This window comes from Branchiostoma lanceolatum, chromosome 6 (genome assembly GCF_035083965.1).
Source record: "Branchiostoma lanceolatum isolate klBraLanc5 chromosome 6, klBraLanc5.hap2, whole genome shotgun sequence".
NCBI lineage: Eukaryota > Metazoa > Chordata > Leptocardii > Amphioxiformes > Branchiostomatidae > Branchiostoma > Branchiostoma lanceolatum.
In genome coordinates this window covers 2,927,618-2,941,791 of record NC_089727.1, presented here as the reverse complement: position 1 = coordinate 2,941,791, position 14,174 = coordinate 2,927,618, and the positions used below count along the sequence as shown (strand labels likewise).

Here is a 14,174-nt window from a genome sequence, read left to right as displayed (position 1 = left end):
AAGTTTCTGTCAGTTTCCATATGAGCCTACCAGCCTCCGCGGGTCGCTGGGAAAATGGTAGAAACTGGACAAATATAGTCAACTGTCTGAAGGGAGTCGGCTATGGAGATTGGGTCCAATATTGCGGCTGCGAATGTTACCCTCAATGGCCAAAGTCCCCCGGCAAATGTTCTCCCTATAGCCGGCGCGGTTAGTCTGGTAGAGACTAGCCTAGATCAGTCGTAATGTATATGCAGAAAGGAAATGAAAAAAGTTTTAGTTTAGAAAAGGTGTCGAGAATGAAAAACGGATGGAATAGGAATTTGTAGATATTCATTTGAATAAACATTTCCGTACTTTAAATTTCACGACTGTCTTGTCTTATTTTTTTTACAAATACTTGCTTACGTCAAAGATGTATAAAACTACAGAAGTTGAAACTGACGGATTTCCGATTGTTCCTATCTTTTACTTCAGTGTACAATTTGTCGCCTTGGCTATCATGGTTTCTCCTGATAGGATGCGTGCTTATTTATATAGATTTTTCCCGTTTAATCTGTCACGGGCAAGCTCCTTCCCGCAATCGTCACTTCCGACACACTTCAAAGAAGTTCCGGTGAAAAACAGGAAAGCCTAATCAAGCCGCTTGTCCTGGGCCGCTGACGCGCAGAGTCCGTATCGCCCTCCACACGCGCGCCGACAAATGCCCACATTAATCCGCGAAATTACTTCAAAAGAAATGAATAAAAATCCAACGTTACATTCCCGTCCGCAGCCGATGCGGGGAATGGCTGAATAATGGTTCCGACAGCTGCCGCCGCCACATATTTAGGGCCAGATTTGTTTGATAGAGCGCGCTAAACATTCAATTCTACTTACATAACGTGCGATAACAGAGAATGAAACATTTGTATAATCACTGCCGACTATTCAGATACAGTAACTCCTACACAGCGATGTACGCGTTTTACGATAGTTTATATTTCCCCCTCTCCTCGCCAGAATATGTTGAAAGAAGCTACGGTACATTGACTATCCGTCCTATAAAAGGCAGGCCTCCAGCAATCCTTCAATCAAAGCTGAGCGATAATGCAACCCGCCAATCAGCAATGGAAGAAATTCTGTCATTGCGATTGTTAGAGTATTGCCGGTTGAAGCAGCGCCTCAAACAGTGTTGTTTGGGCTTATCTAATACTGCGTCCTGGTTTGAGACAACTTGTTATCTTTTATTTGCTAGTCCAAATTCATCACTTAAAGCTGTAAAGCGTTTGATATTAATACAAGACTGTGGAAGAAGCGTTGAAAAAAAGGAGGAGCGCCTTCATTGCTACTTTTGTGGAAGTATGAGGGAAAATGAGAGTTGTTATTCTTTTGACGAGTGAACCGGAGTATTTAGTTGGCGCGTAAGCCCCGCCCCTTCACTCAGCTGTGACCCATGCGAGTTGGGCGAGTGTTTGCTCCGCGTGCGAGTGTGTACGTTCTCTCTCGTCCTACCCTTCCGTCCCGACGCCGCGCTCAACCGACGTTACGTCCGCCGTACGAGCGTCACCTGCGTCCACACCTTGACGTCGCCGTCGCCACGTGAGCCTGCGAACGTACCGGACTCTTCCAGCGGCGGATTTGAACAGTTTTGTCGGAGGAACACGACTCGTAGCGCGATCCTCGTACGGGCCCGTCCCGTAGCAGGGGGCTCAGTTCTGTTCGCTCGCGAGCACAGCTGCTTTTTCACGGGATTATCGTGTTTCAAGCGACCGCCCGCCCCGTGAGACTATCCTCGGGACGTCCATGGCAGTGCAGCCGAGCCCACCTCTCCCCTCGCCCGGTCACGGGCTGAGCCCGCCGCAAGTGGCTTCCCCGCTCGGGCTGTTCAAGCTGGACAAGCCGGCGTACAGCACTCCCCCGCCCGCCGAGAACACGCCCGCCAACAACGTCTGCCGCATGATCGACTACCGAGGCGCCAAGGTACGAGCTTCAAACCAACACAACTTCTCTAAATGAGTAAATCTCAAACCGCAAACTTTCCCAAGCAGTAGTCAAATGTTTCTTTGAGTCTAAGTCTTTATTTGCGCATTTTTCACTTTTGTCTTCCTGTGGGAAAGTCAAGTTTGTGCCTTGCGGCGCGCGAAAGAATTACAACCCTAAAAGCACAACACGAGCATTCCTACCGACTTTTGATATCAAAAATACTTCTCAGAAACCTCATCCTAAACGACGCTCTAAAACTTAGTCTCGATCGCTTTTCTGCCGTTTTTTTTTAGGTCGCAGCCTTCACCGTAGACGGGAGAGAAGTGATCTGCCTCCCGCAAGCCTTCGACCTGTTCCTGAAGCACCTTGTCGGCGGGCTTCACACGGTCTACACCAAGCTGAAGCGCCTGGACATCACACCGGTCGTCTGCAACGTGGAGCAGGTCCGGATCCTTCGGGGCCTCGGCGCGATCCAGCCGGGAGTCAACCGCTGCAAGCTCCTCAGCAAGGAAGAGTTCGACGTCTTGTACGAAGACTGCACGAATTCCAGGTAAGAGCTAGAGAGACACACTACTAGAAGCAACAAGATATAAAAACGTGTACCTGCTTCGCACAGGTGTTTGTTTTTGCACGTGATTTATGTCAGGTGAACTTGACGCTATTGTAGTCAGCGGTTCTGGTTCAATGAAAGTCGTAAAATACGACGTTACCGTCAACAGACCGCGGTGTAAAAAGTTTTGGATTTGTGATAACGGCCCGCATTTTATTTCAATTTTGTTATAAATTACAAAGACGGAATTGTACAGTTTTATGATTACAAATGTATTTCTATGTATGCTCTTGAAATGTCAAGTGACAATAATGCTATATTTATCTGTCGATATCAAAGAAGCCCAGCCCTAGAATAGACGAGGATACAATATGGGTAATTACGATAAAAAAAAGCCTTATCGCCTTTCTGCATATCTGTGTGCTACAAAAGCGGACATCAGAAAACACCCGAAACAATTCTTACGTCTGTCAAAAGAAATGTTTGTTATCATTCTTTCACGAGAAGGAATTTCGACCTCTCTAGAACATCTGGTCTCTATTTTTCATGCATAAATGCTCCAGCCGAGATAGATCAGTTGCGCCATAAAACATGTCCCGTCGTGACCGGGCGTGTGTGTTGAAGACACGGTGTAGCCGCGCCGGTCGGTTCTCACGAGTGCTGTTTGTATACAGTCATAACAAACGTCCATTTCTACCCATTTCCTACCGTCCACACGTCCTCGTGTGTGTGTATTACTCTTACAGGACCTGTTGTCGCTCACTTTACTCTAATAATGGGCGACCGGGCCACGCTACTGCTTCAAAAACCTTGACGTAACGCTAGACGGTTGCAAGACGTCACCACACTGCGCTCCCCGCACTCAAACTTTTGTTTGTAGTGCAATGATCAAAAAGAAAGTTCTTTTGTACATTTCAATGTCAGATTGACATTCGTTCTAGTCGACGGTCGATTCAGCTCGGGATTGTTCCGGTAGCTATGCATCGGGAGAAATATTTGGGTCACTCTGTTGGAAAATCGTCCCGTTGTTGTCGGCGGGTCTGAGTTACGTTCTGGGCCGAATTGTATATTTGGCGAGCGGATTCCTGTATTTGCTCCGTACGCGAAGCCGGTAAAAACTCCCGTGGTCTTGCCTTCATCTGTATCTGCAGCCGTGTTCAAGAATTAGCGTTCTTTTCCGGCCATTCCGCTCGACTAAAAGCTCCACAGGCGACTTGTTTTTCCAAGTGCGCAGCCCAGAAAATGGACGGAGTCTTTAATTGCAAAGGATAATAATTCACCAACGACCTCAGTGGCAGTGCCACCGATTGAAAAGAATTGTGACGATTCGTCCTCGGGCTCTCTCCTTTGTTATTTATTTGATTCCTTTCTTCGCGGGTGAGTTAAAGTGTGTGTAGAAAGGTTTGTAGAAGCTTTGAATAGAAAATTGAAGCCTAAGAACAAGGCAACCTGGACAATCAGTGTAATTTTCCTGTCCCTGCCAGTCCAAAGCTCCATTTCTCAGAATAATTCCTACAATTGTAATAACAGATAATGCTCCTGAGCCAAACGATCCCGGGTGTTGTATTTTGAAGAGCCCACTTTGCATGTATACACAGAGTCCACTGACCCGAAAGAATCGACTTTTAGAATACATGTTTCACCTATGAGGGTATATAGCCTGCAGTAGTTTTAACATCTGTCACAATCCAGCGACATTTGTCTAATTTATTCAACCACAATTGTAGAAAATACCCTCATTTGTACATCTTACCAGAGAGAAGTTTTAATCTTTTTTTTCAAGATGGGTGGTTAAGATTGTGGGGTAGCATTTAGGTGTTAAGTGATAAACACACCATTAGGAAAATTACCCATCCCTATCAACAGTGGCATGTATTTGTATTTCTGCCATTGGTCATTACAATTGTCATTCAGGCCCACAGTCCACAATGGGTCAGTTTTGCAGGGTGTGAAAGCTGGAAGTGGGGTGCGTCCGAATTTGTCTGGGCTAGACTCTCCGGTGCCAAGTGCAAATGTGATTGGATAGATTTTCACCGCTTTTTTTGCGAGCAAGGGAAAAATAAGTAAATGGAGAAAATTGACAATTGTATGTTTCATTACAATTGTACAATTTCTTCTTCAAAGAATATTCTTTTTACATTGTAGAGTTCTGGGCAAGTCGTTTGTTTGGTATGTAGTCAGGTTCTCTCCATGCAGTCATTTAATCCATTTAGTAATATTTTTAACCAATCAATAGCATAGCTGGGCAGATATTTCGGTTGAAATTGAGAAATTTCTATTTAATTCTAGATTCATTTGTTAAAATACTGTTGCTTTTCATTATTTCTCATTGAAGTTTCTGCTTTTGATTCATACATTTTTATAGATCTTTTTGTAGTTCTGGTCTCTACAGTGGGTGTGATTTTTTGGTGAGGAATGTAATGACAATTGTGTTTGAGTAGCCATATAAATGCCAGTGTTGATTATAGCACCCTTGTGCCTGGGTGCGCCTGGCAGTATCAGGCACCCGGCCTCTTCACAGCATTTTATGGCCTTGTTTTTCACAGATGAGTTGGATGAAAACAGGCAATTTGGGGGTAGTGGGGCAAGAAGGTACCAAGTTGTCTCACTTGGTGATGTCAGCAATTGCACAGCTAGTAGGGGGTATCCAAGAAAGATAGATATTTTAGAGATCGGGGGTCTGACATCCAGGCTAAAACTTTCTTGGATACCCCCTACTAGCTGTGCAATTGCTGACATCACCAAGTGAGACAACTCGATAGATATTTTAGAGATCGGGGGTCTGACATCCAGCCATTCCAGGCTAAGAAAGTTTAGAAACAAAGGATTTGTAAATATTTAGTTTCCTGTATTGTTTTGCCTTTAGAATGGAAATATTTATTTGTACCAAGGACATTATATATAATGTCCTTGTTTGTGCTGATGATCCTATATTAATCGATTTTTGTAGGTGTGAAAAAGAAATAGTGATTTGGCAGGATAAAGTGTAAGTTATACCTTGAGGAGGATACCTTGAGGATTCATCTGTGAAGTTGGCCAGGCCTGTGTAGAAAGCAATAAGGTTTTTAGATCCAGTGCCTTTCCCAAATGATTTGTAGAAGACGACATGTACAGATATACAATTTGCCATTCAAATAAGAATGATTTATCTCAGCAGTATACTATATTCATGCATTATACAGCGTAATGTAGCTACATTGAATCCGAAGTGGTCAATTATAGTTGATGATGGAATCAGTCATTTGTATGCAAAAAGGAGGATCTATATTATAAGGGATAAGCAGCCCTGTCTGTTGTTATTTGGGGAAATCCTGGCCAGGGGAGTGTGTATTGATCTATTTTGTGATTTAGATTCTCATCTGAGATAAAATTCAAGACTTGATTAATAGTAGACAAAGACCTGTCCGTCATTTGTACAAAATCTACTAGAAGACCAGAAATTTCAATGTAAAATGCAAGTATGTTACTCTTCAATCCTACTATATGTTCTGAAACAGAAGATTTGACATCTGCTACTGTGAAATATGTGTGATTTTTCCCACAGACATAAAAATTCTTTATATCCACAAAAAGTGTTGGGTGCGAGGTTTGGATTCTTTCTGCACTACAAAGACTAAAGAAACCTCCTCATAGAATAGAAATTTCTCCTCACCCTATACAACATTTTCTAAAACATATTGACACTGACAGCTGCACCAAAGGTGTTTGATTTTTCCCACAGATGCAAAAATTCATTTCCTCCCAGAAAAGTATCTGGATGTATGTTTGGATTCCATCTGTTAGAAACACTAAAGAAATCTCCCCAAAGAACAGAAATTACTGGAGCTCTTTCCCAGGTACTACCACAATAATTCTCAAACAGAAATATTGACAACTGCCTCCAACCAAAGCGTTGGATTATCCGCACAGACCTAAAAATTCATTTGGCCAAGAAAAGTATCCGGATGCCTATTTGGATTCCATCTGACGATGATCTGTGTTAGCAAGGAGGTTTATCTGTGTTAGCAAGGAGGTTTAAATCAACCTCCTTGGTGTTAGGAAGATTCAAAGAACAGAAACCTCCCTTATATTACATCCGTGTGTATTACTACAAAATTCTAAAACAGAAGTATTGACAACTGCCCCCAAATGCGCACAGACCTAAAAATTCATTTGGCCAAGAAAAGTATCCGGATGGTTGTTAGGATTCCATCTGGGAGGGTAATTAGTAAACCCAGAGTGTTCCGGCCAAGCGGCTTAGCGCGGGGTGTTTTTGCGAGCTCCAGTTGCTCCGCTTTTGTGAGCTTTCCATTTGCCGGAGATTCTGTTTCATTGTGTGTTATTTGCATTGCATTAGGAAGAAACATTAAGAAGTCTAAATGCTGGGCTCCATTAGCGGGCCTGAGAGTGGGATATATTTACCGCCAGGGAAGAAAGAGCTCTTTGTGTGATTGCCTCCCAGATCCAATTCAACAGATTTGATTTCAGACATACATTTATGGGACACGCAGACAGGGGAACATTTGTGCGCCCTCCTTTTTGTTCCTCCACGGAAATAAAATCCTAAATTTAGGAGATAGAAGCAGGGGGTACTTTGGCTGGCATTGTGAAGCGTTGATGGTGCCTTTTGATATTAGAAGTCATTCTGACATTTATTGCGTAATTTGTGGATGATGTTCAAAAGAAAATGAAATCACGAAAGCACTCTTTTCAAGCTGAATGCACCGACTGTCAAGCAAGAGAGGATGTATCAAGCTGATATAAAAGTTTTGAATAGACTGAGTGGAAGCGGAGAAAAAACATATCTTTAGAGCACAGTTTTATGTGTATGATAGATATTTCTTTTAGCTGCTTTCATACCATTATAGCATTTGCCTGCCTTTCCAATGCCTATGCACAAATGGACAGTCATAATGATATATAAAAGCAATATGTCATTGGTGATGTTCTTGCCAGTAAAAAGAAAAGAGTCTGTTTTTTGTCTGTACATATATACTGATAATACGATTTGGTACTTTCCCCAGTGGATTTTTGGTTTTAATGTTCATTTCACTTGTTGTGTAAGTCTTAGGTGCGGCGTACAGTGGAAAATATGCGCCAAGAATGATACACAAACGAGTGAAATGACACACAAAACAAGCCGAAGCTTTGCTTAGTGGCAAGGATTTGAATAAGGAGGTCTCCTTTCCTGTCCTTTCCTGCCAACATTTTTTGGTCACGCCAGTCAGAATCTCAATGGGCAAAATTCAAACCCCCGTCCCTGTGGGGAAACAAATGCCCCGAAACGCTGCAAATTAATGAGATAAGGAAAGATCGATGATTCTGCCCTCGTTTACGGGAGATGAGCCGACGCTATTAGCCTGTCATCGGCACGATTCGCGATTCCTCCAGCCCGAAGGTGATGGCTTGACTTTTTACTCGATGCGCATAAATTAAACATTTGAAAGGCGATAATGCAGGGGCAGTCATCAAGGAGAGGGAGTCAGGAAGTCCCTGAGCGCGATGGTTCTGCTACGTTTATTTCGCCTGTCAATCCGAGAGAGGCTGTAAGGCCTGGTGGGAGGCTTGATATTGGCAAGAGTTTTGCCCTGAAAACTGCAGGTTGATCTAAATCTCCAAGCAGATGTTTGGCTTTGACTGTTTTTTTTTGTGTGTGGCTTTTTTCAGTCACCTTTTTCCATGTTTTTCAAGTACAGTAAAATCTGCCTGATAAGACCCCTCGAGAGACCAATAAAATCAGGTCTATGTGGACATCAGGGGATTAATGTAGACAGGATTCTTAATGCTTCTGTCAATCAGAAAAAATTGTCCAAGGGGCCACCAAAAAAAGTGGTCATATTGGCCAGGCAGTCCTTATGTAGAGGTGGGCGCTTAACCCCAACAAGACGGGTGTTCCCCAGTACCAAATCAAGATCAAGACTTATTAGTTAAAGTTCTCTTTCTGTCACAGATAGTTAGTTTTGTATACAATATTGTATCGCTTCTGTAATGCTACTTTCACATATTGTTCCAACTTAAGTATGATGTTATGATGTTGTTCTTGTTTGTAAAAATTGGTGGGGGTGAATAAAGTGGTGAAAAAAAAAATCGAGATCAAGAAGACAGTATTTCCGTTTTTCCACTTAATCAAGTTAATGCCTTGGGTTAAGTGTTTTAAGCACCTGAAAGACGTCAGAAACAGGTTGAAAAACAGCCGAACCCAGACGTCTGCTTGGATATCGGATTGCTGTGACAGAAGGACACGAATCCTACAGGTTGCCCTGGAATGACAGCGCGAGGTGCGCCCAGGAGCAGGTGTAACTGTAGCTTTATTGGAGGCGATAGCCATCGTGACAGGTTTGTCGGCAGCATTGTCGTCAGGAGGTTCTAGTAACCGAAACGTTCGCTCGCGATCTTTGCCCCGGAGACAAATAAGATTTTTGACGATTGATTTTTCTGCTCTTAATAGGTGCGTTGGCGAAAACAACTGTTTCAAATAACGTTTATAGATATTCTGTTGATTTATATTATTCAAGAAAATGGACAGCAGCAAGGTGTTAAGATACGATTTCGGAGACGTGCACAAACAAAAAATGGGAAAAGCTGCATAATCAATATGTGTATAACGTATAAAGTGTTTAAAGTGTTAGGTTAAAGATTTGGTACTCTTGACTAACAAGGTATCAAATGTATTTTTATCTTGTGTTTGGCACATAAAAAGTCTTATGGCTTGTTGAGACGAGGTGCCCGTTGGCGAGCCCGAACCACAAATGTAAAAATAAGTCCCTCTGACAAATGTAACGACAGCCATTTATTATTTATAGTGGCAATTTACGGGTCGGAGGCCTTGGTTTCCAAGTCGGGTGTGGATTGGGTAACTATTTTAGCACCAAATATCCCCTGCTCTGCAAATAATGATAAGCAGCCCACTGTTTGGAGAGGTGCTTTAAATTGTTTAAGGATGAAAAATGGATTCAAATGTATTTTTCCTAATCGGGCTACGGCTGTCAGGACAGATGAAAATCCCGCCCGCATAATAAATGAAGTTGTGCAAGTCAAATACAATTAGGGACAGAGCAATTTCTCCACTTGTTTGTGCCTTACTCAAATGTGTTTGAGCGTCGGGGACCAGGTAACTAGGATGCGAACCACGGAATCCTGGTTGAATATTTCTCAGAGAGATTTAACCGCCTTTTGCTTTTGGGAACCGTCACTTAATGGCATGTATAATGAATGACACTCAGTTCACATAACATCAAAGCGCTGCATGTGTAAACTAGGCCTCCCAAAAGTAGGTCTCTGCCCGCGTAGCAAGTGGGCCTTTACGGCGAGGTTTGCGGTTTGTAGGGTGTATGGAAGGTGGTCCTTACAAAGGGAGCTGCGCTCATTACAGAAAGGAGTATTTGACTTCCTCACACATCGCTAATGAGCTGACGTTAACCGGACCGTTCGCAGGGACCCTTCGGTACCAGAAATCAAAACATCTTTATGGCCTTCGTTGTTGGGTCAGCTGAGGGCAAACATAGCGCAGTCGCCAGTGTTGGCCGGGAACAAGAGTTTATATTTGAGATTTACCTTTTAAAGGGACAATTAGCGCCGTGCGCAGGAAGGCACTGTGACAATGATGTTTACCTCTTCCTGGGTTTAAAGGTATCAGTTACTTGTGATGTAATTTCTGTATTTAACTCTACCATTAGTCTCTTTAAATTTGCCAAGACACTAGGCATTAGGAAAATCCAATTACTTTCGAGTCATTAAGTTGAAATTGTAACTGGACGTACAGTGGTATTTAACATGTCATTGAAAGTGCATGCTTTTGTCTGTCTTTGTTTCTGTTCTTTGTAAGATCTACAGTTAGAGAAATATTTGGATTTAAAGTTTATTTGAATTTGCGAAATTCCCAGTTTCTTTCCAAAGTTGCTTTTGTTATCTTTTCATAAACTGGATAGTGAGTGTGTGAGAGTGTTTTCAAAAGAGTCAATACCTGACAGTGGTGTGATTTTTACCCCGACATGGTATGCTTTTAGGATTCAAAGATTAAAATACTCCAGTAGGATTATGGAAATTCTAGTTTTCTCTGCAAAGATCGCAGGAACAATAGTCCCTTTTCTCTCCATTCACCCACAGACAGGTGCTGACTGTAGGAACCTTTGGTAGCTGATTCTTTCCGCTTGAGGGGAAAGGGTACAATTTTGACATATGCCTTTATTCGTACCAACGCCCCAGTGCATATTTCAACTCCGGCAGTAAAAGATACAACTCTTGTTGCGCATTGTTCCAAACAAACGTGGTCCCCCTCAATACAGCTTTATACCTTATTTGGGTAACACACAGATAAAGAAAGGATTAAGGACAGTTGTCTTATCAGGATTTCGATCATCTTTGGATTCAGTCTTTAGGGTGGAGCGCTGGCGAGATCTGGAGATAATTTCTGCGTCTGTAAAAGTCAAGACAATTGTGAGCCAGCAGAGTGTAACATCCATTGGTATTTATCAAAAACCTGCCCTGACCTGTGGTGACCTCGCCTGTGGTGATGTCAAATTCTCCTGACAGCTGCACTCTCCTCGCTGTTAGGCGGGTTTAGTAGCGGGGAGAAGGCTTGCTACATTTGGCAGGCGAAATTTAACCTTTAACGATATACATCTTTGATTACAGAGTGCTGATCTGTTTTTGCTGTTTTTGTACATATGTTTCAACTTCTGAATCTGAATTTTTCATAGGACCCACTAGCTGCACTTGTTCTTAAGGCTAGTTTTGTAATGTTGCAGTAGGGTAACATTCGCTCAATTGGCCAGGCAAAATTTAACCTATAATTAAAAGATATAGATCTTTGATTACTGATGGTTTTTGCTGATTTAATTTCTACATGTTTCAACTTCTGAATTTTTAACAGATAACAAACTGCTTCAGCTTGTCTTTTTCTCCTGTTGTATAGCTGTCAAGTTAGCACTTGAAAGCTGTACAAAATGAACATGCTAGTGAGACTGAAGATCATACAAAACATTAGCCTACAAACAGCAGCACTTGGGAGACAACTTTGCCTGTAACGTTACACAATGGAGAGGAAAGCTTGTAGTTGTACCAAGGAGGTTTAGATAAAACCTCCTTGCTTGTACCAAACTCGTTAAGCACACAAACTCTTGACATAACGAGATAGAACCATTAGTAATGGGATCTGTGTCGACTGTAACCAAGCAAAACGAAGTCGAATTAAATGAGTTGGAAAGGAACAATCTTCTGGAAAATGTGGTTGTGCCAAAAAAGGGCATTCCAAATGTCAGCCCACCCTGTGATGAAAGGTTACATGGCAAGTCTTGCCCTGGGACTTCGCTGTTTCCTGCCTTTTTAATACATAAAAGCTGATTTGTATTACGGTTATTATTAAATACTGGTTAGAGGTCAGGAGCAAAATTAGCTACAATTTGTATCTATATCAATGCCACACCAATTCATTTCCTTGCTTCTCCGAAATTCATAATATAATTTAAAAAAAAATTAGCAAGCAGTCAAGTTGAAAACAGAAGGCTGGTTGGGAAACTTACATCATATTTCATGTATATTTACTCTCTGACTGTGTATATCAAGGTACAGCCCTATTCTCAAGTTATTTCAACTTAGCAATGCCATATGGTATTCTTGAAAATAGGACCAACTAATATAATTGGTTTGGCCTAAGCAAAAAACCTGTCTGAAAGATACGTTTTGTTGTCAAATATCTGTAACTATAATGTCAAGCATCCTGGCAGAAATTAAGGTGCTATAAAATGAAGGGAAGGTTGCCCTTTCGAGTGACATGTGAAACTTAACTCTACACTCTGTGGAGTAGATATGTAGGGTTCAGACATGCTGCCCCCGAATATGTTTTAAACGACTCCCAAAATGTAATGTGACTGGCATGTTACCCTTTTACAGTGGAGTTCAAGGGCTTGCTACCAAGAACAGTATGTGGGCAAGTCAACATTTAAAAGATACATGTGAAGTTATTCCCAAGATACTTTGCTAATAGACATGAGAAACTTGAAATAAGCTCAGCTTTCTTGTATGTTTACCTAATCTCCAAGCAGATGTAGAAAGGCAAAATTGTAACGTTTCTCAAACTCCCGGTATTGCAGAGCAGCGGGCCTTTGCTTTGCAGAACCCAGAGCTTGAGAAATGTTAAGATTTTGCCTTTCAATATCTACTTGGATATTATAAAACATTAGCTTCAATGTCATGCGCAAACTGCTGATAGTCCAATTTATTTGGGCTTAGCAGTACGAAAGAAGAAGAAGGAGAGTGTTACAGCTATATCCAACAATACAGTATAAAGTTTTTAGAAAGTCTGTCCACCACTGGTGCACTAATATGAAGGCACCTGCTTGTTTAAAGCTTTGGAATGTCAGATCTTGTTCCATGACCTTGTACTACAGACATGGGGAAGCAGATGTCACGGTCGTACATTCCCTCTTGTCACCCAGGGCTTAGACAGATCCGCAGGATTTCTCGCTATTCTCCTCCACAGAAAGAAAAGGAAACACAGAGGGAAACGCAGCCCACCTGCGAGCCGAGAGTTATTTATACGACTGTTAGTAGAACTTGTCACTTGGCTTTGGTAAGCGGAAGCACCCAGGGAGAGGCATTGTGTTGTTGGAATAACAAAAACATGCCGCTGTCAAGAGTGAAGCACTTGCAAGGAGTACTTAGATTTTCTCCCATTGTCGTGAATTGTTTGGCAGAACATCAAAAGAATTTCTCAAAAGCATGAAGTTTGTCTTTAAACATTACAGCAATAGATATACTAAACATTTTCAATTATCATATTATGACAGTGATGAACAAGCAACAAGCAGTTGCGTTATGTAAATCTCTTCAGTACCTCTAGATCCTGATAAAACATTGAAAGACTTAAAAGCATGAAATTTCTTGTTAGAACTGATACATGCAGGATCAAAATATTTTTAGTACAAGTTTGCAAGATCTGTATCTCCACCTGTATCCTGTTGTCAATTTGTTGTTGGTATCTTAAAATTCCATGGAACTGATAAAACTGATTTGTAATTATAAAATTTGTGTATAGTACAGAAGCCAATGCTTCAGAAATCAATGAACATAAACAAAATGTTGTGAGATTTGTACCTACATCTGTGTTAGATTTATTTTTTGTCCTTCAGAATTAAATATAAAGAGCTAAACTTGAATTGCAAAACTTCACAGTAGAAGTTTATGTTTCCGATCCCAAATACAAATACAATTTTTCTTCAGAAATTTGTGTACAGTGCAAAAGGCTGTCAGAAATGAATGTTTACAAAATGTTGTAAGATATGCAGATCTATCTTTTAGTATCTACATTTGTGTTAGATTTGTTTTTTGTCCTTCAGAATAAGTATAAAGAGCTAAACTTGAATTGCAAAACTTCACAGTGGAAGTTTTTGTTTTTGAAATACAGTTTTCTTCTGAAATACAGTGTATTATATTGTAATAATGTGGTTGACAGTGGATCTATCTATCCCCATCAGGAATGTTGAGGTGATTTTCCAAGTAATTAGAATCATTGAGAATCCATCCATCAAAGTGACACCTGTACCCTGTAATCAGAGCTGTCCCACACTGGGGCTGACCACAGGATTCCAGACTGGGCACCAAATGTGCAGACCCAGGCATCAGTCCTTACCAGTAGCCTCTACCAGGCTCTGTGGATTGCTGGCAAAATAGTAGGAATTGGCCACTGAATAGAGTGAATAGT

At 41.6% G+C, this 14,174-nt stretch overlaps 1 protein-coding gene across 7 annotated transcripts in view; it reads left to right on the top strand.

Moving 5' to 3' along the window:
• The first annotated feature begins 1,380 nt into the window (after positions 1-1,380).
• Positions 1,381-14,174, top strand: part of LOC136436136 (dachshund homolog 1-like) — a 64,619-nt gene continuing 51,825 nt past the window's right edge. For 2 of the 7 annotated variants that reach the window (XM_066429897.1, XM_066429895.1), the window contains exons 1-2: positions 1,386-1,941; positions 2,238-2,494. In XM_066429897.1, coding sequence (XP_066285994.1) covers positions 1,765-1,941; positions 2,238-2,494 — 434 coding nt within the window. In that variant the 5' untranslated portion in view covers positions 1,386-1,764. Of the gene's footprint in view, positions 1,942-2,237; positions 2,495-14,174 lie in introns of all 7 variants that reach the window. The other 5 variants (XM_066429894.1, XM_066429896.1, XM_066429892.1 and 2 more) reach the window with 5 other exon arrangements.